This window comes from Mandrillus leucophaeus, unplaced genomic scaffold (genome assembly GCF_000951045.1).
Source record: "Mandrillus leucophaeus isolate KB7577 unplaced genomic scaffold, Mleu.le_1.0 Scaffold21, whole genome shotgun sequence".
NCBI lineage: Eukaryota > Metazoa > Chordata > Mammalia > Primates > Cercopithecidae > Mandrillus > Mandrillus leucophaeus.
The window spans coordinates 528,939-550,555 of record NW_012102143.1 but is presented as its reverse complement, the minus strand read 5'-3'; the positions used below and the strand labels follow the sequence as shown (position 1 = coordinate 550,555).

Genomic DNA, 21,617 nt, shown 5'->3' with positions numbered 1-21,617 from the left:
AGTGTCTAATTCTCACTCCACTCACTCCACCAAAACTGGAAGTGATAAATGCTGCATTACAAGTGTGGTTTAAGCAACAAAGATAACATAGAACTCCAATCAACACACCCACACTCAAAGAAAAGGCCTTGACCCCCTATCCAAAGGCATTACAAGTGTGGTTTAAGCAACAAAGATAACATAGAACTCCAATCAACACACCCACACTCAAAGAAAAGGCCTTGACCCCTTATCCAAAGGCAGGCAGATGGATTCATATTTATATGTTTAAAGTTTTTTTTTTTAATTCACTTTTTATGATTCTCTGCTCTAACTTTTCTGATTAAATGAACAAATACAGTCCTGACGAATCACACAAGATCTTCAACAAGGAGCTCAGGTGAGAGCCATTTGGACATGTGAAGAAAATCTGTAGGCAATGACCTTTGCTGATCTTTGCAGGGATTTCTCCAGTAAAGCTCTTGTGTCTTGTGAAATGCAGGTGGTCTCATCTTTTGTAACTGGTGCATCACCATCCTCTCTTCCTACATTAAAAAGACAAAGAAAGAGAGAAGAGGAGGCATCAACTAGACGCATATCAATTAGTGGGATTTTAAAATTCAATCTAGAAGGATGCTTGGATACCAGTTACCCCAAACTACTCACTTTACAGAAGAACCCCAGGCCCCCAGTGGACCTGTCACATACCTGTATTATACTCATACTGAGCATTCAGCCTCAGCAGACCACATTTTATCTACTTAACATTATTCACATACTATCATAAATATCATACAAGTGGAGAACATCAAACTATGCTGAATTAAACTAAATAGCCTGTGTGTCAGAATGCCAAAAACCTAGATGTTAAATGCTGCCCCAGCCCAAAATGAAGAATAGAGATAGATTAATTTATTATGCACATCTGCTGAAATAAAACAAAATCATAATAAATGTTAACTTTTAAAAGTACTTTGGTACCAGCCATAACAAACAAAATGGTGGAAAATAGATTATATTTATTAAATAAATAAATTTTAAAACCCAACCCTGATTTTCCTGGCTTTTTCTTAGTGACATTATGTAAAGAGTAAAGTACTTAAAGTCTTTTAATGTTTAATTTCCTTTCTTAAAAAACTTATAAAATGCACATTCACCCAAGAAACTGAAACCACATCTCCCGAGGAAAGAGGCAGTTAGGCTCTCTACCAGAAGTATTAAAAACACTCATGAACAAAAGTAGCAAATTACACACTTCTAAACATTTAAAATTTTGAATCTTTACTTGTTAATTAGATTTCCCCACAAAATACTCTTATCCAACTATGTTAGGGATTCTGGATTCTAGGGGTCACAACCAATTTACACGGGAGCCTCTCCAGAGAGCTAAGAGAAACTTGCACTTATCATCATTTAGATGTTGCCAAGGCCAAAATAAATAAATCAATCCTTTTCAGGACTGGCTGCCTTTTAGCAAAAACTCAACTTAAAGCCAACTTTTACCATTCTGGGCGTACTCTGGAAACACTGACATGATCTGACCTACCGGGGTTTAAGAATGATCAACTGTTTGCTTTTCCATCTATGCTGAAATCTACCTACTGAAGTGCCCTCTGAATGCAGAATCCTCATTGTTTTCCAAAAAGTAAAAGCAAACACAAACTTTCCTATTGTAAATTGCCGTATCAGTGAAAGAGGACATCAGCAAGGTTCATCTTTTCTTTTAAACCCATAATTCAGGATTCCAAAATCGTCAGATGCTTTTAGAACATTTTTTATAATTGTAGAGAGAAAAAAAACCACACAGAACAAACAGGTTGTTGATCTGTTTGTTCCATAACATATCTCACCAACATGCTCTGCAGAACAAGGTAATTGAGGAAAAACATTAAAGCGTGGAATTACCATGAATAAGTATCCTCTACTTAGATATTTGACACTAGTTTGGTCTCAAATGCTAGCAATCAAGACATTGCAGCGAGAGGACTGTGTTTCCAAGGCAGCCTAAATCCTGGGCAAACAGCTTTCTGTGATGATCACTGATGGCTCCATCTTCAAATGATCGTTACCTCAAATTCCATCCCAACAACAGCAAGTCGACTATTCAAAATGTTATACCAAATTACATCTAAAGAGAGAAGGTAAGCTATAGAAGTGGGCCCAATCATGATTTTCTATCAGACTGAACATGACCTTTTCAGGTTCTATATTCAGAAGGGTATCCTGGCAGAAATGAGGCTTTGTTCAGACAAAGTTACATTCTAATAAACTAAACCAAGCTTTAAAGCCTTACAGGTGAGAATCATAGATAATGGTCAATGGATATAAAGAAACACAATGTCAGGATGAAAAGGTGAATCACCTTAATACATTTCCAACAACCATGTCTTGCCACACTGAATAGTAAAGTTGTCGGCTGGTCTAGGGTGGCTCATGCCTGTAATCCCAATGCTTTGGGAGGCCAAGGCAGAAGGATGACTAGAGCCTTGGAGTTCAAGACCAGCCTGGGCAATATGGCGAAACCCTATCTCTACTAAAAATATAAAATTTAGTTGGGCATGGCAGCGCTTGCCTATATATCCCAGCTACTCAGGAGGCTGAGGTGGGAAGATCACCTTAGCCTGGGAATTCAAGGCTGCAGTGAGACGAGATTGCACCACTGCACGCCAGCCTGGGCAAAAAAGCAATAACCTGTCTCAAAAAAAAAAAAAAAAAAAGCAAAGTCGTCAATTTAATGAGACTCTACTACATTGTTTAATCATAAGATCACTTATTATTCATTTATTCCATGTGTATTTATTGAACACTGGGCATTGAAGATCCAGTGTTAAAAGAAATATGATCCCAGCCCTATAGACTAATGTGGGAATATTATATAAATAATCACTCAATAAATATAAAATTATAGGGTGGGCATGTTGGCTCAGACCGGTAATCCCAGCACTTTTGGAGGCTGAAGTGGGAGGATCACTTCAACCCAGGAGTTCAAGACCAGCCTGGGCAACATGGCAAAACCCTATCTCTGCAAAAAATACAAAAAAAATTCGCCAGGTGTGACGGTGTACACCTGTGGTCCCAGCTACCTGGGAGGTTGAGGTGGGACAATCACTTGAGCCCAGGAAGTAGAGGCTGCAGTAAGTCAGGATCGTGCCACTACACTACAGTCCTGGCGACACAGTGAAACTCTATCTCAAAAAAAAAAAAAAAACCGTGAAAGAATAATCCCAAAAAGAAGCGGGAAAGGACATACGATTTAGATTAGAGATCAGGGAAAGATTTTAAATTGAGACATGAGGACAGTGTATACAGGAGTGAAGAAGAGAATGAGAGACCCAGGATAGGAATGGCACACAGGAAAGGGCAAAGGCAGGAAGTTCTTCACACAATCAAGGACCAGAACAAAGACCATGAGGCATGGCTGGAGCACAGTCAGCAAGAATGGGCATGGCTAGAGATGAGAATGAGAGGCAGATGGGTGCCAAGTCAGGTGTGGGCCTTGCAGAATACAAAAAGCCAGAATTTAAGTACAATAGCAAGATGGTTAAGGATTCTGTGCAAGAGAGCAACATTGCCCAGGGCAAGATAAGAGCAGGCTAACAATGGGTGTAGGGAGACCAGTTAAAAGCTACTGCAATAGTCAAGACATGAGAGGATGGAGCTGTGATGCAGGCACTGGAGATGGAATTAGGATATATTTTGGAATTGAATAGTCTTGGTGATAATTACATATGAGAGCTTAAGGATTATCAAGAAGTCAAGGATTATTTCCAGCTTTCTGACACCAGCAACTTGGTTGATAGTGGCATCACTTATGGCACAGGAAAGACGAGAAGAAGGGGTAAAGATCAGTAATTCTGTTTCGGAGGTGGTTCTATTTGAGAGGTCACATATGAGACTTTTAAGTGAAGAAACTGAGTAAGCAATTCAAAATGAAGGTCTGGAACTCAGAAGATAGACCTGGGCTGTTGCTTTACATACAATTTATATGCTGAGAAACTTTCCAGCCCAAGCTGGAGAGAGGATATTCAAATGCAGATCTGTGCAGCCACTAAATCCATGAAACTCTTCCAGTGCACCACACTGCTATACGCAAAAGTAAGGGATAATGTTCTATCGCTGTTAATGAAGAAAACTCACTGAGGAAGTGAGTTGAGGCTTGAAGGATATATAGATATAGATGTTTCAAAGAGAAATAAGGAAGTTGAAGGCCACTCCAGACAAAGGCCAGAACTTGTGAAAGGCCTAGATCTATTAGCAGGCCTGCCATGGTAAAGGCCCAGTAAAAGATTTATGGTAGCTACTAACAGGTTGGGGGACACAATGCTGCATTGGGAGGGACTAGAATAGGGGGAAATAAGGCTGGTAGAATGGCCCCGTGGGAGGGACTAGTTACTGCCCAATTATCCAGCCTCTTCTTTCCTAGCAAAAAGAATTCCAATTTTTAGCTGGGCATACTGCCACCTAGTTAAAAGGCCACATCCCTCAGCCACTTCCCTGCAAGTCTACATTTTAGGCAACAAGATCCTGGGGAAAGTGTGTTGTTAGTGACTTCCAGGAATACCCTTACAGGGCAGAGTAAGGGTATTCCTTCACTCTCTTCTCAATCCTGCGGCCTGGAATATGGATTTGATAGCTGGGCCTTGAACACTCATCCTGGTCCCAGAGGCCACAGATCAAGGGTGTTTTCTACTCTGCAGAGCAGCACAACAGAATGAGCTGAAGACTGTGGAGCTATCCTACAAGCCCTGGCCTGCCTGTCTCTGATCTTCTTCTACGTGAGATAGAAATTAACTTCTTTCTTGTTTAAGTCATTGATATTTCAGGATTTAATGCTATTTTCTACAGAATATACTTTCTAATATACAGGCCCAGACAATGAAACTGACAAGCTAGGACACTATCCTATAAAGCATTATAAAAGCCAGGGCAATTCTTCTCTTGAGAGTTATATATCACACATGTATTTTAGGGCTATGAATTTGGTAGCACTCTGGAATGAAGAGACAATGGTAGCAGAGATCTTAGAAAGCTAAGGTTAGAATCTAGGTGAGACACAATCAGAACCCAAATTAAGATAGTGGCAGTGATTTAAGTCCAAAGCTGACAAATCCAAGCTTGTTCAATCTCTGAATGAAGGGCCACAGAAATTTACAATTTCCAAAGAGAATTCAATGAAAAGAATGCAATATGTATTTGTAAATGAAAATATGTCCCTTCTGGATCTCTCAAAACCAACACGGAAAACTTTTCTTACGGGCCCCCCTCTCTCCAGTAAAATGTAGAAATGAAAACACAAGTCCTCACAGGGGCAAGGCAACATACACTGTGAATAATCATTTGTGATGCTGCACGCTTGCTGGGCATACCGAGTGCTTAGGATCATTCTAGGACCCCACATCTAGCTCCTGTTAAGGCAAAGACTTGGGAGGGACAGTCTTCAGGAGCACCAATAAGCTCCTTTCTTCACAAAATCCCTAGGCCTAAGCAAATTTCACTCTGATATAGAGCTAGTGAAAATGTATGATGCCAAAGAATTTTCACAGCATGCTCACCTATATTACCTCTTTCAACTTACAACTTATACTACGGGTAAAGTAGGTATTGTTATTCCAGCTTCACTGAGGAAAGAGGGTAGTGAAGAGGGGGAAACAGTCAATGACAGCATGCAGGACGCTGGTGCTGACAGTGGTGACCTGTTCTCCACATTAGCAAGAACTGGGGCACTATGAAAACGTATCAAGATGTTATTTAAATGGCATGGGACTTCCTGAAATGCTGGAGTCAACCCAGTGAGTATCCTGAATATCGACGGACTATCAAGCTCTGTCCTCAGGGAGCTCCTATGTTGGAAGGGAGGCAAAAATGCAAACAAATTTTGAAAGCACATAACGTTCGTGACTGCTGGCAAGCACTGTGCTAAGGGCAATGAGATGGGAGCCACGCAGTTTGACAGAGCAGTTAAACCCTGAGTTGAGAATGGAAGGGCTCAGTAGGAAATGGCTAGGTGGATGAGACTAGGGAGCATTCTAGAAAGGGAGAAGAGAGTGTGCAAAGGCACACAAGCAAGAGTAAACTGAGTAGGAGGAAAGCCTTGTGTGTATAAACGAGGTGCAGGGACCAGACTATGAAAGGCCTCATATGACATTCTGAAGAGTATCTATTTTATATTTTAGCAATGGAAAACCACTGAAAATTCTGAGAATAATATGATCAGGAGTATATTTAATGAGAAATGGTTAAATTATATTTAATGAGAAAAGGTTATCCTGGTCAGTCCAGTGCTCCTTTGAAGACAATCTTTTTTTTTCTCCAGCTGCTTTTTTCTTTTTGCCTTTGATTTTCAGTAATTTCCTCCTGGTGTATCTAAATTTGGATTTTTTTTAAAAAATTATACTTGCAATCACTGGTCTGCTTAATGGTATCTCACCTGCTATGGAAAATCTCAGCCACTGTCTTCAAATTTCACCTTTGCCCATTTTCTGTCTCATCTTCTTATAGAACTCTAATTCAACTTATTTAAACCTTCTCACTCTGTTCTCTAGGTCTCTTGCTCTCTCCTCTGCATTTTCTATTTGTCTCTCCATGCAATAGTCTGGATAATTTTTTTCTTACTGTCTTCCAGTTTGCTAACTTTCTCTTTCACTTTATCCAATCTGCTGCTAAATCTACCCACTGACTTTTTCTCTTCAAAATATTTAATCAAACGTATACTTTTCCTCATTCGCTAAGTTTTTAATTTCATTCATTTAATGTTTATTTCTAGAAGGTTTTTTTGGTTTCTTTTCCAATTTGCTATGTCACAATTCAGAGTTACCTTCAAAGTTATCTTTTATTTCTTTAAATAGAGGAAATAGATATTTTTTAGACTGTGGTGATTCTAGTATCTGATGATATTTTTGAAGGGCTACTTCTGTTGTTTGTGGTTTCTTATGGTTCTTGTCTTTGAAGTCTGATTTCAAACAGACATTTTTTAGACTGTGATGATTCTAGTACCTGATGATGTTTTTGAAGGGCTGCTTCTGTTGTTTGTGGTTTCTTATGGTTCTTGTCTTTGAAGTATGATTTCCTTGGATGCCTGGTTATATTTATGTGCTAGTCACTGAATAATCTGAGACCTAGGTTGAAGAAACCTTTCTTTTGAAAGAATTTCCACTTGATTTTGCCAGATACCCAGAGGCACTACCAGTCCTTAAACCAATTCAAGACTTCAGATTCTTTGATTGACTCAGTCAGCTTTAAACTGGGCTGCATTTCCATGTGAGAGCTGCTGTTTCAGGTCTACCCTGATGGTGCAGGCCTTTGGGGTTCCAGCTTCTTACAAGGAGTCTGGACCTTATTTCTGTCCCTGACAACTGGTGGTCAAATCTACAATGTCTTATCAATTCCAATTTTAACCTGGTAGTGCCCATCAGTTCTTTAATGCTTTGAGATTTTTTTTTAATCCAAATATTTTTAGTTGTTTCAGTGGGAGGGTATATCTGAATAATAGCCCACCATAACTATTAACGGAAAGTCCCTAGGATTTGTATCTTAGAAATCTTTTTCAGGTGGCAGTGTAGAGCATAGATGGGGAGCAGTGATTGGGTAAGAACAGGGGAGGGGGACAGTGTAAACACAAGCAGGGAGATGGTAAGGAAGCCATTACAATGGGTACTGTCGGATAAGGTACTATCTCATTAAGGTACAAGGATGGAGAGAAGTGGGCACTCACATTCATTTGTCTCAGCAACCCCATGAGGAAAGTATTATTATCCTAGGGTTTTTTTTTTTTCTTTCAGAAACCCATTGCTTGTTAATATCCTGAGTTTTAATGAAAAGCAACCAGCAATTCAAAGAAGTAAAGTAACTTATCCCAGGGTTCATCCAAGGAGATGGTTAGTAGAGGGGCATCAGAACCCAGTTTGACTCCAAGTCCAAGCTCTTCCCACCAAGGTATGATGGGATCTGGAAGAAAGATGGGTGCATGTGCGTGGGGTTCCAACCAGGGTGGGAGGGTTGTGGAAAATTTTGTAATTCAGTTACAGACAGTGAGGGGTTTTAAATTTTAGAAGCTGTCTAATGATAAACAGCTCTCCTTATATAATTTCACTGCTTCCATCCATAGGCATGACAGATAGCATGAGCTCCAGAGTCACAAGATCTAAATTCAAACCTAGATCCTATGAGATTGAGCTATGTGGCTCTGAACAAATTACTCTTTGTCTCTGAATTTCCTCCTTTGCACACCAGAAATAGTTTATATGAGTTATGTTTACATGTAGTGCCCTGGCACAAGTACATTTTTTAAAAACTGTTAAATACTATTAATGTTTTTGTTGTTGTTGTTGTCTCTTGGAGTGAGTTTTGTTTTTGTTTTTTGTTTTTGAGATGGAGTCTCACTCTGTCACCCAGGCGGGAGTGCAAGGGTGCAATCTTGGCTGACTGCAAATTCTGCCTCCCAGGTTCAAGTGATTCTCCTGCCTCAGCCTCCCGAGTAGCTGGGATTACAGGCACCTGCCACCACGCCTGGTTAATTTTTGTATTTTTTAGTAAAGACAGGGTTTCACCATGTTGGTCAGGCTGGTCTTGAACTCCTGACCTTAGGTGATCCACCTGCCTCGACCTTCCAAAATGCTGGGATTACAGGCATGAGCCACCATACCTGGCCTGTAGCGAGTTACGAGTGAATCCAACCCTGTTATTTTGGACACAACTGACAGGACAGGACTGGTATACAGGACAATGGCAGTATTATAAAATAGGTCACATTTCCTTGTCTGTAAAACGTAACTTACCCTAAGGAGCTAATGGGAGGATTAAATGAAATTAACGTCTGTTAAAGTGCCACAGGGGCTAAAACACAGTAAGCACTCAGTAACTATATATATATAAATTGCTGATATTTTTCTGTGTGCCTGGTGTATGCTATGCAGAATAAGGAGGAACAAGAGAAGGTACTATGTAGATAGGCAGAGGCCAGGTAAACATTACGGAGTTTGGATTATCACAAAGGCAATGGGGAGCTATAGGAGAATGGTGGCAAAAGGCTGACATGATTAAAGTACTGAGAAGCTTAGACAGGTTTCTGAACAGGGAACAGATTTAGGAAAAGTGAGACTGGAGGCAAGAAGTCAGTTAGGAGGTTACAGCACTAAATCAGACTAGTGGCCAAGGGAATGGAAAGTCCTGGCTACAGAGGTATTCAGAAGTCAAAACTGGCAAAATTATAATATTTAGATGCTAGTGGGGAAGTGGGGAGGTATATGAGGTAGAGTAGGGTGTGGGAAAGACTGCCTGATTTCCTTATAACAGAGCTTCCTTACCAGCAGCATAGCCATGACCTGTGAGCTCTTCGAAATGCAAAATAAAAGGCACCATCCATGACCTAGAGACTTGGAGCCTCTGGGGGTGGGGGCCAGCACTCTGTAGTTTCACAAGCCTTCCAGGTGATTCCAGTGCACGCTAAGGTGTGTGAGCCACCACTATAAATTGATGAGGAGCCATCACAGGAAGAGTATCTCAGTGCAACCAAGAGAGGATATAAATTCAGTCAGTTTTTAGTTTAAGGTGTCAGATATTAGATCTGGCACTTCAAAGAAAGGTCTGGGTTGGAAATAGAAATGAGGGAGTCACCTGTGTACAGACAGCAAATGAATGAGTAGACTCTTTCCCTGGGAGATTGTTCAGAATTAGAGGGGAAGAGAACCTAGCACAGAACAGTGGAGAATACCAACATTTAGGAAAAGCAAAAGTAGAAAAGTTTGCAAAGGAAACTCAGGTGTGGTCAGAGGTAGGAGAAAAATCAGGCTAACATGGAATCAGAGAAGACAAAGAAAGAAAGCATTTCAATAGGGAAAGTGTAGTCAGCAGTGTGGCCTTAGTGACAAGGTCACAGGTGGCCCTAGTGAGACTAATTTGAATGAAGGAAAAGTGAAGTCAGAATGCTGTGCCTGGGAAACTGAGTGGGAGGCAGACTGTGGGAATGAGGGTGTGGAAGAAGCTCAGGAAGTCTGGCTGTGGAGGATTGGAATAATACAGGGTGGAAGCTGTAGGGGGAGGACAGAAATCACGACATGGCTTTTAATATTTTATTTTTTTAAGATAAGGGAGGCCTGGACATGGTTAATTGCTGATGGAAAGGAACCAGTAAAGAAGGCGTGGCTGAAGTGGGCACAGTTAGGAAAGGGAGGGGTCCCTGGACAGGAAGGGATGTGATCCAGAACCCAGAGGAAGGGTTAACTCCAGCAGAAGGACAGAGAAACACCGACTTCATTGTATCAAAATAAATGTAGGAGGGGAGGAGATTAGACATAAGCCATTTGTAAATCTGGTGGCTGTAAGCTGCAGGGGATCACAAAGGGTCAGTTTTTGTTTCCTCTGAAACATCAAAGCCAAACGCATCTGCTGAAAGTGCTAGGGAAGGTAGAGAAGACCCACTATGTACAGAGCTCTATGTTCCACAATGCCATGGGAGGCTTGAAAGCGAATGACATCCCAAAACAATGGCCTTGAACATGCCAGGCACTGTGCTCAATGCATTCAAACTAACCATTGGTAGCTTGTCATTGAGCCTGTCGCCTGCACTTGGCACTGTGTTAGGTGGTTTACATACATGCCACATTTAATATTCTCCAACAGTACCATGTGGTAGGCAGGGATTATCATGCTGGTTTTAGAGATAAGGGATTGTATCTCTAAAGGCTCACACATCTCAAATAACATGCTTGCCCATGGTGACCAGCTCGGAAGTGGCTGGGGCAGGATTTGAACCTAAATCTCATGGATGCCAGCACCTCATCCCCTTTCCACGCTGCCACACTACCTTCAGAATCCAAACAGCATTGATGGGAGTGAAAATGGAAAAGAAAACATAATTCCTAAGAGATATGCCTGAGTGACAGATACCGCAAGAGTCAATCAACTCTATTTTGAACACATTTCAAATGCAACGTAAGCATAATGAGGTCCTGTGCCCAAGCTGGGGATATGGTTCTACATCTTAGGGTAGAGGTTGGGTATATTAATTCTATGATAACATCATCTGAGAGTAGATAACTGGGCAGAGACTTGGGGAAAAAAAGCCTTAACATATTAGAGCAATAAGATGAATAAAGGAATGAAAAGGAAGCTGATACCCAAAGAGTAAGAGGGGAAAAACATCCTTTCACTACCCAATTTCCCTTCACTGTTCTAATTTACAGATTGGTAAGAGATTGAGAAAGATGGTATACATTTTGGCAGGATTTGGTCACTCTCCTCTTTAAGCTGGCCATGCAGTGGCTTCAGATTCCTGAGTTGGACCTGAGCCTTGGATATTGTGGCTTTCAGGCCCAAACTGGAGTCCCTCACAGGGTCTTCTCAAATGAGGTTTTGCACTGATTCCCATTCCCAGCTATTAACTGTATTAATTACATCTTCAACACTCTCCTGCTTTTCCCTGAGCACTCTCTGCTCCAAATCTTTCTCTTGCCCAGGAGAAACCACTTTTAAATTTCTCTACTGAAGTTTTAATTGACTATTAGTCTCATGGCTCCCCAAAGACCCAAAATGTAGGTACATACACTTATGTGCTTCCATCTCTAGCTGGCTTTAACTTACTAATTCTGCATCTTACTCAACAGATGAATGATTCCTCAAAGTTTAAGTTGACTTCCATCTGAATTTTTCTTAAAGAGGCCAAGCTTCACATCTTACTGTGATGTGATCATGTCAACACTAGAAATATGGTGTTTACTAAAGTCCAATGGGTGTTTCTTTACCTGTCTTCTAAGGAATAGCCAGCTATCCATTAAAACTACAAAAAATAAAAAAGGTGTTAAGCCATCTGAGCAAGTTAAGTAGAGACTGGCCTCAAAGCATAGGAAGCTAGACTAGATGAGTCAAGTTGGGTCTGCAAGCCCACATATATGAAATACATATCATATCTCTCTTATGTTCCAAGTCTCTTAAAGCAGAAATAATGATATCCAGCCCACTGTTTGGCAAAAGGGAAATAATTAAAATGTGACTTCCCCAAGAGACAGTCCTCTTTTTCAAATCATTTGGTGTGACCTGAAAATTGTAGGACTATCAAGTGAATATTACAAGGGAAAAGAAACTAGATAGTTTAAAGGAGAATAAATTCATTTTACAGATAGCGTCATTTCTGAGATCCATATGAAGGCCCCTAGGAAACACAACAATGCACCACTCAGAAACAGCTAATGTTTGACACATCTTTGATGAAAAATTGCTTCTCTTTTATAAGGTAACAAGCTTCAGCTCTAAGTGCATTTCAGGCTAACATGGACCACTCCAGCCAGGTTATATAGACACGAATGAGTCACTGCTTTTGATGTCAAATTGGCAAACCTGAAGGTTTTATAATGGATGCTATATGGCTATTGTGGAGCAAAATACTCAGAAATTAAACAAGAAAGCGACTGGTTTGGTTCCTCTTTAGTTTCAAAGGATGGAAGGAAGGAGCTCCTTCTGCACAACAGTTGCTAAATACAAGACTGCTGTGGGGTTGCAAGTGGATGATTAAAGATGAGCAAAAACAGTTACATGAGAACAAAAATTTTGAGTCAACTATAAAAACACCAGCCACGAATTATAAACTGGAAAAAATATGTTGTTATAAAGAAGACTCACAAAAGGAAAAGATCACACACTTGGTTGAAAGAAATAAGTAAAGGCTGATAGAGGAACCATCCGTGACAATACTATGGTCCCCAATAATCCCCCACCCTCCTGGTCTTCATGCCCTGTATGATCACCCCCACCTGAGTGTGGGCGGGACCTGGGACTTGCTTCTAACCAACAGAATATTGCAGAGATGATGGCCTGTCACTTCCATGATTAGCTTCCATAAGACTGTGACTTTCATCTTGCCAGCTGACTCTCTGGATCTGATAAAGCACGTGGCCACATAGAGAGGCCCATGGAGCAAGCAGCTGAGGCAGCAAGGAGCTGAGGTCGTCAGTCCAAGAGCCCACAAGGAACTGAATCCGGCCAATAATCACAAAAGCCTAGAAGCAGATCTTTCCCCAGTCTGCCTTCAGAAAATCGACACCTTGACTACAGCCTTGCGAGGAACCCTGAGGCAGAGGATCCAGAAGGGCCCTATCCAGATTCCTGACCTATAGAAATTGTGAGATAATAACTGTGTTGTTTGAAGCCACTAAGTTTGTGGCTCTTTGTTACACAGTGAGAGATATCTAATACACATCTAAAACGACAGTTGACATTTGAAGAATGGGAGGCCTTTTCACAGACGATGGGGAACTAGGTGGCATTCAAAAAGCACAGACACACAAGGGCAGAAGAGAAAAGGGAGTGCTCAGGAACAATACGGAGCCTGGTTAGGCTGGCCCTGAGGTCTGAATGGGCAGATGCAAGAGCAAAGGTTGGAGAGGCAGGGAAGAGGCCCCTGGTGGGCAAGGGGAGCCAGAGAGTCATTAAAGCTCATCACTGACACCATGTGGTCTAAGAACCTCTGCAGGAAGATTCATTTGACACTTGCTAGTTCAAGAGGTAATAGGCTTCAAAAAATGGTTTGGAAAATGCCCATAATGAAATGCTATGCTTTTTTCTTTTTAAGATGTTTTCCCTTCCATTACCTCACTTGATCTATGCAAGAATCATTTGATTTATGTAACAACCTGTGAAGTAACCAAGACAAGTATTTATTATGAAGGTTTCATACAAATAAGGAAAATGAAGCACTAAGCGGTAAGAATGACTGGCAAAAGCTCTTGTTTAGTACTTTTTTTGTCCTACTAAGAGTGCTGCCACATTTTGTTGGACCCCTCTTCCCTGATGGAGAAGTGAACAGAGCTAGTCAGACAGGTTTGGTTCCTGGCCCCACTGCACCAGGGTGGGCCCAAAGAGCACATTCATACCTGGAAGAAAAGGTGCAATGAGGCCTGGGTGAACTGCAGAGTCATGGGTACAGTAGTTTAAAGTGCAGAAGTAGGTACCAAAGTTGCTCTGAAACAGGCCTTGTCAGAGCCAAGGGGAGTGGCCACATGGGGGTCAGCTAGCTGAGGAGCAGAGATGTGGGACTTCACAGTGCAGCTGAGCTTTCGTTCAAGGGACTAGACAAAAGGTATGAAGTGTGGATGGCTGGTTCCACTTACAGAAATGGGGTGGCATATTCATTTCTTAATGTTTTGAGCTGGGTGGGGTTTTTGTTGTTATTGTTCTTTTGTTTTGTTTTGTTTTTGTTTGTTTTAAGCATTATCTGAAAACCAGGGACAGTTTTCAGTTGTAAAATGTTAAATAAGATCTGTCCTTAATGGCAGATATTCTATAGTCAAAGTAGGGGAGCTGTCAGTTCGCTCTCCCCATTCAGAGCCACACGACCCAGTTTTTAGCCAATAGGCTCGGCTAGACTCTTCAATAGCTTTTTAAAAATCTCAACAGGTTATAGCCATCATTACTTCAAGTCTATTAGTCAGGCAAAGATTTCCCTTGGCATGTTGCTGTATGACTTAAAAAACCTAGTTGAGGATTCTCTAAGGAGAACGGGAATTATTTAGAGTGATCCAAAGAGGAATCAATGACAGTAGGATGAACTTGTAGGCACGGACAATTCCACATGGTGACCATGAAAGGGTCTCTAATAAAGGAAAAACTACATAAACCTTAAAGACATGGGTAAAACACCAAGTTACCCAAAATGCTTCATTACTCAACTAAATAAACCCGGCATATGCTAACCAGAGGGATGAAAAGGGAAGAGCTACTTGACTGGCTCGAGCCCTCCCTTCCTGGGAGCCTTCCCTTCCTGGGCTCTGAAGACCTGAAGCTTAACTTCACTGTATTCATCTGTTTGTTGTTAGTTAGTTAGTTAGTTAGTTAGTTAGTTAGTTAGTTAGTTAGTTTTGAAACCAAGTCTCACGCTGTTACCCAGGCTAGAGTGCAATGGTGCAATCTCAGCTCACTGCAACCTCCGCCTCCAGAGTTCAAGTGATTCCTGTGCCTCAGCCTCCTGAGTAGCTGGGATTACAAGTGCCCGGCACCATGCCAGGCTAATTTTTGTATTTTTAGTAGAGACAGGGTTTTGTCATGTTGGCCAGGCTGGTCTTGAGCTCCTATCCTCAAGCCATCTGCCCACCTCAGTCTCCCAAAGTGCTGGGATCTGTAATCTTGTGCGTGAGCCACTGTGCCAGCCTTGTATTGGTCCATTTTCACACTGCTATAAAGAACTTCCCTGACATCGGGTAATCTATAAAGGAAAGAAGTTTAATTGACTCAGAGTTCTGTAGGCTGGGGAGGCGTCAGGAAACTTATAATCATAGTGGAAGGCAAAGGGGAAGCAGGCACCTTCTTCACAAGGCGGCAGGAGAGAGAAGAGCGATAGAGGAATTTCCACGTATAGAATCATCAGATCTTGTGAAAACTCACTCGCTATCACAAGAACAGAATGGGAGTAACTGCCCCCATGATCCAATCACCTCCCTCCCTCGACACATGGCAATTACAATTCAAAATGAGATTTGGGTGGGAACACAAAGCCAAACCATATCATTCACAGACAACAGCCTCAGAATCTCAGGAAGAGAGAAGTGGGAATGAAGACATAAAACATCCCACGTGGAGCTGATTCTCAGGTTCCTGAGTATACTGTACATTAACTCAGTAAATACCAAATTGAACTTCTCTCTTTCAATACATTCTTACGATATAAAGACTAAATGCAAAAGGGGCTGACAGACTGATTCCAAATAATTGTCAGAATTAGGTTTGCTTTTCTTTTTTTTTAATAAAGAAAAGGGAAACAGACCTGCTAAGGGAAACAGGCGCATTCCTTTGTTCCTTGAAAGTAATCATCCCTTTCTTCTTACTTCCTGCTATGGTTTGAATATTTATCCTTTTCCAAAACACATGGTGAAACTTAATTCCCAATGTGGCAGTATTGAGAGGTGAAGCCTTTAAGAGGTGATTGGATCAGGAGGGCTCTGCCCTCATGAATGGATTAATCCATTAATGGATTAATGGGTTATCATGGGATTGGGACTGGTGGCTTTATAAGAAGAGGAAGAGAGACCTGAGCTAATACACTCAGCTCCCTCTGCATGTGATGCCCCGTGCAGCTTAGGGACTCTGCAGAGAGTCCCCACTGGCAAGAAGGCCCTCACTAGATGCAGCCCCTTGACCTTGGACTTCTTATACTCCATAACTGTAAGAAATAAATTCCTTTTCATAATAAATTAACCAGTTTCAGGTATTCAGTTATAACCAACAGAAAACAGACTAAGACACTTCCAGATACTTTTCTTCTAGGTCTTGTTCAAGGCTTTCAAAATCTTTATCAGATTTACTTCTCAAACACCCTCCCCTATGCCTGAGTTTTCTGTATCTTCCAGCTTATGCTCTGGTATTCTAGGACAATGATTACTTCAGGTAATTCAATCATCGTCCACCTACTCAATAATCTCATTGATTTCCCATAGCTTGACAAGATTCAGATGTATAACTCTCACCACCCCTCCTATGGGTCTATACTTCTATTTCCAATTGCCCACTGGATGTCAAAACCTGAATGTCCCCTATGAAACTCAAATCAACACATAATCACAACCGGAATTAATAGTCCTTCTCACCGTTGGACTTTTTTTTTTTTCTTTTTTTTCACTCAAGAACATCAGCACCACACAGTTGCTAAGCTAGAAACCAAGTTACTCTCATTAAATAATCATTCTCTGCCTAAGTCCCATATCAGATCTGCCATGGAACCATGTCAATTCTAGTTCTGAAATGTATTGTTCATCTATTATTTCCTCTTTATTCCAGCTGCTGTTGCTCTTAGGTCTTCCAGCATCTCTAGTCTTTGGGGTAGGGGGATGGGAATGGGAGGGACCTGAGTCTTATTATTACTCAAATCAGTCTCCCTGAGCATTCAGGGATCAGAGATTTTAAGGATAATTTGGTGGGTAAGGGACTAGTGAGTCAAGAGTGCTGATTGGTTGGGTCTGAGATGAAACCATAGGGAAATGAAGCTGTCCTCTTGCAGAGTCAGTTCCTGGGTGGAGGCCACATGACCAGATAAGCCAGTTTATCAATCTGTGTGGTGCCAGCTGATCCATCAAGTGCAGTGTCTGCAAAATATCTCAAGCACTGACCTTATGAGCAGTTTAGGGAGGGTCAGAATCCTGTAGCTCCAGTTACATGACTCCTAAACCATAATTTTTAATCTTGTGCCTAACTTGTTAGTCCTACAAAGGCAATCTAGTCTTCAGGCAAGAAGGAGGTTTGTTTTGAGAAAGGGCTGTTATCACCTTTGTTTTAAACTGTAAACTAAGTTCCTCCCAAAGCTAGTTCAGCCCACTCCCAGGAATGAACAAGGATAGCTTGGAGATTAGAGGCAAGATGGAGTTGGTTAGGTCAGCTCTCCTCCACTGTCTCAGTTACAATTTTGCAATAGTGGTTTCAATCCCTCCCTTTGGGTTTTATAATATCTTAATCTTAAGGTGTTGGCTAATGAAGATGGAAAAATGGTGAAGACCACTCTAACTTCTTCCTGCTATCAGGGGCATAATGGGAATAGGTGTAGACCCTAACGTAAGAGGAGTGAAACCGCATTGCACTGTCTAAGCATAATCATGCAGGCCCGGCTGGGGTTCCAAGACTTGCATGGCAAAGGTGTTAGTACTGTCTTCTACAGTTTTAGCACCGCATAAGGGAACAGTATACTATAAGGTACTATACTATAAGTACTATAAGTACTATAAAACACTAGAATAAGCACTGCAATTCCCAGTTTTAAAAGTAAAGACTTGAAAGCTTTGATTTGGAGACTCATAGCCCACAAAGAATTTAGGATATAGTCCAAACTGTAGAAAAAACTCAAGGACAGCTAAGAACAGGTGTACTACAGTTTTTCTTTTGAAGCATAATTTTTCTCTTCAGAATCTCTAGTCTTAATGGTTCCCGGCCATGCCCCAGTTTCTCCCCTTTCTAATGACTAATGACAAGTCTCCTTTTTGTAACAACCTTGGATGACTCTTCACAATCCAGAGTTCTCAGCAGCCATAGATAATTCTGCAAAACCTCACCACAGCCTATTTTTTTTTCTAGCCTCCTTTCCAGACTCCCCATTGTGCATCTTCTACTAATCCCACTATAGGTATTACTCTACCTACCATCCAGCTTTGTGACTCTGTTCATACCAAGAATATTCTTCATCCTCTTTCACTTGGCAAGCCCTACTTACCCTTCAAAGCCCAAGAAATACATTGTCCTCCTTTTTTCTCTCCCTCTTTCTACCACACCTCCTTTTACCTTGTCCCCCTTCCGCTCTCAATGGTCCCTCCTTCTCCCTGCAAATCTGTTCCTCTTGTCTACATGCCATTGTCTATAGTTACTAGAGCCTCTGCTCCTGAACAACTTTGTTTCCAGCCCTGACTCCATGTGACATCTCAGCTCCAGAGCTCTCAAACCATGAAGAAAAATATCTAGTGGATCACTGGCCAGTCAATGTGTTGGTTTTACTTGGGACAGGAGTTCACTCATGGTCCAAGCAAGACCCTGGGGACAAGAGCAGACTGTATTTACCAGTGTAGTAGGGGCACTTCCCACTGAAGGAGCTACAGCAGGCAAGATCCAGAGCACGTCTGTTACAGTCTCTCCTCTTAAGGACTAAGTGTACCCAAAGACTAGTATCCAGATTTTACTTTGTATTCACCTTTCCCCAGCAAGTAACACAAAGCCTGGTGTGTGAATAAACCCACTTGGGCCCTATTCTTAAAGTTGTAAAATAGCATAATCCTCACTTAAATGTAGTTTGCTAAAGGATAATGGCCTCCAGCTCCATGAAAACCTTGGGATCTAAGAAGAAAAGTGATTTTGTCCAAGTTACCTGGCAAGCAAGCAGCAGCGTGGAACTAGAGGTCGTTCACATCACCTTTTACCACAAAGCCCTCTCCCTCAATTACAAAATTTGTTCATGACAATGCCCATCAGAAACTCAAAACCCTGATATAAAACATGAAGCCTATCAGTACCTTTGTATCTGCTTCGTTGCTCTTGGTTGAAATGACAGAAAATCCAACTCCAACTGGCTTATACATCAAAGGTGACAAATTAGCTCATGTAATTGGAAGTCCAAAGGTATGCAAGGCTTCAGAGTTAGTCAATCCAAGGTTCACTAATGGCCTTAGATCTAATGTAGGAGCACAGATTTGCTGCTGGTTCTTTACTCTTCTATGTACAATACTTAGCAAGTCATAAGATAGCTGCTAATAGCAGTAAGGAATAAATGTTGCCTTGTTCATATCCATCAGGAAACTACTTACACCACAGAATTCCAAGCAGGATTCAGCCTGACTGGACTGCTTAGGTCATAGGCTTATAGGAAGAGGCAATAGTCCTAAGTTATGACATCTCATAAAGTGACTACTAACCACATGTAGCTATTTAAAATTAAATATGATTTAAAAATTAAGTTTATTAGTCACACCAGCCTTACTCAAGTGCTCAAGAGCCACATGTGGCTAGTAGCTACAGTACTGAACAGTATAGATTAGAACTTTACCATTGCTACAGAAAGTTCTACTGGTATAGGCAACAAGTACACCAAGCAACTTGTACAAGGTAACCAAGACCCAGCTTGGCAACTGGGATCAACTTTGACCAAAATAAAAGGAATCTGGAGAACAAGCAGATATCTAGATGGAAATTGGTATACACGGGAAAGGGAAAGGGAAGCAGACATTAGATGAACAATGTCCATGATGTGTTCTTTAAAAAATATGATTATAGAAATTGGCTGCTACTACTATAGGTACAAGTATTTTTCTTTAATGAACTCACTAACTTCCTGTGGGACACCGGATAAGCCCAGAAACTTCTCTGAGCCTCGATTTCCTTATCTGTAAAACAGAAGGGATGAACTAGATCAGTTGTTTCTAAACTTTTAAGTACAGCTGTTTTTTAGTAAGATTTTTTTAAATTTGCCCAGGATCTCACATTTTGAAGTATTTTTAGTAACAACTGCATCTATAATTAATTTCCTATCCTTTTTAAATATCAAAAACATGTAACTGTTAATTAGCGCTTCTGGCCAGCAGGCAAAGTCAATGCAACTACAGTGGACTGGTACCATTCAGATAGAAAGTAATCTAAGTTGATCTTGTAGTCTTATTAAAAGCACATTTACCATTTTCTTTTTTTTTTTTTTAATTTCCAACCTTTAAGTTCAAGGGTACACGTGCAGTATGTGCAGATTTGTTACATAGGTAAACATGTGCCATGTTTGGTCACATGGTGACCATGGTGATCTGCTGCACAGATCATCCTATCACCCAGGTGTTAAGCCCAGCATCCATTAGCTGTTCTTCCTGATCCTCTCCCTCCTCCTACACCACAACCTCTGACAGGCCCCAGTGTGTGTTGTTCCCCTCCCTGTGTCCATGCATCCTCATCATTTAGCTCCCACTTATAAGTGAGACCACATGGTATTTGCTTTTCTATTCCTGCATTAGTTTGCTAAAGGATAATGGCCTCCAGCTCCATCCATGTCCCTGCAAAGGACATGATCTTGTTCCTTTTTACGCTGCAAAGTATTCATAGAAAATATGTGTATGTACCATATTTTCTTTATCCAGACTATCATTGATGGGCATTTAGGTTGATTCCATATCTTTGCTATTGTGAATAGTGCTCCAATGAACATACGCATGTATGTGTCTTTATAACAGAATGATTTATATTCCTTTGGGTATATATCAAGTAATGGGATTGCTGGGTCAAATGGTATTTCTGGCTCTAGGTCTTTGAGGAATCGCCACACTGTCTTCCACAATGATTGAACTAATTTACACTCCCACCAACAGTGTAAAAGTGTTCCTTTTTTCTCCACAGCCTTGTCAGCATCTGTTGTTTTTTGACTTTTTAATAATAACCATTCTGACTCGTGTGACATGGTATCTCATTGTGGTTCTGATCTGCATTTCTCTAGTGATCAGTGATATTGAGGTTTTTTCACAAATGTTGACCACAGGCATGTCTTCTTTTGAGAAGAGTCTGTTCACGTCCTTTGCCCACTTTTTAATGGGGTTGTGCTTTCTTGTAAATTTGTTTAAATTCCTTATAGATGCTAAATATTGGACTTTTGTCAGACGGATAGTTTGCAAACATTTCTCCCATTCTATAGGTTGTCTGTTTACTCTGCTGATGGTTTTTTTGTTTTTTGTTATTTTTTTTTTTCTGTGCAGAAGCTCTTTAATTTAGTAAGATAGATATTTTGTCAACTTTTGCTTTTGTTGCAATTGCTTTTGGCATCTTCATGAAATCATTGCCGGTACCTATGTCCTGAATGGTATTGCCTAGGATTTCTTCTAGGGTTTTTATAGTTTAGAGTTTTATATTTAAGCCTTTAATCCATCCTGAGATGATTTTTGTATACAGTGTAAGGAAGGGGCCCAATTTCAATTTTCTGCATATGGCTAGCCAGTTCTCCCAGCACCATTTATTTACCAGGGAATCCTTTCCCCATTGCTTGTTTTGTCAGGTTTGTCAAAGATCAAATGGTTGTAGATATACTATCTTATTTCTAGGTTCCCTACTCTGGTCCATTGGTCTGTGTCTTATACCGAAATCACGCTGTTTTGGTTACTGAATCACTGTAGCATAGTTTATTTTTATTTTTATTTATTTTATTTTATTTTTTTTTA

General features: G+C 40.9%; 1 protein-coding gene across 1 annotated transcript in view; it reads right to left on the bottom strand.

The window, feature by feature from the left end:
• DIS3L2 (DIS3 like 3'-5' exoribonuclease 2) overlaps nucleotides 1-21,617 on the bottom strand; it is a 389,257-nt gene that overhangs the window by 201,654 nt on the left and 165,986 nt on the right. Inside the window, exon 7 of the mRNA XM_011980219.1 lies at nucleotides 424-524. Coding sequence (XP_011835609.1) covers nucleotides 424-524 — 101 coding nt within the window. The remainder of the gene's footprint in view (nucleotides 1-423; nucleotides 525-21,617) is intronic.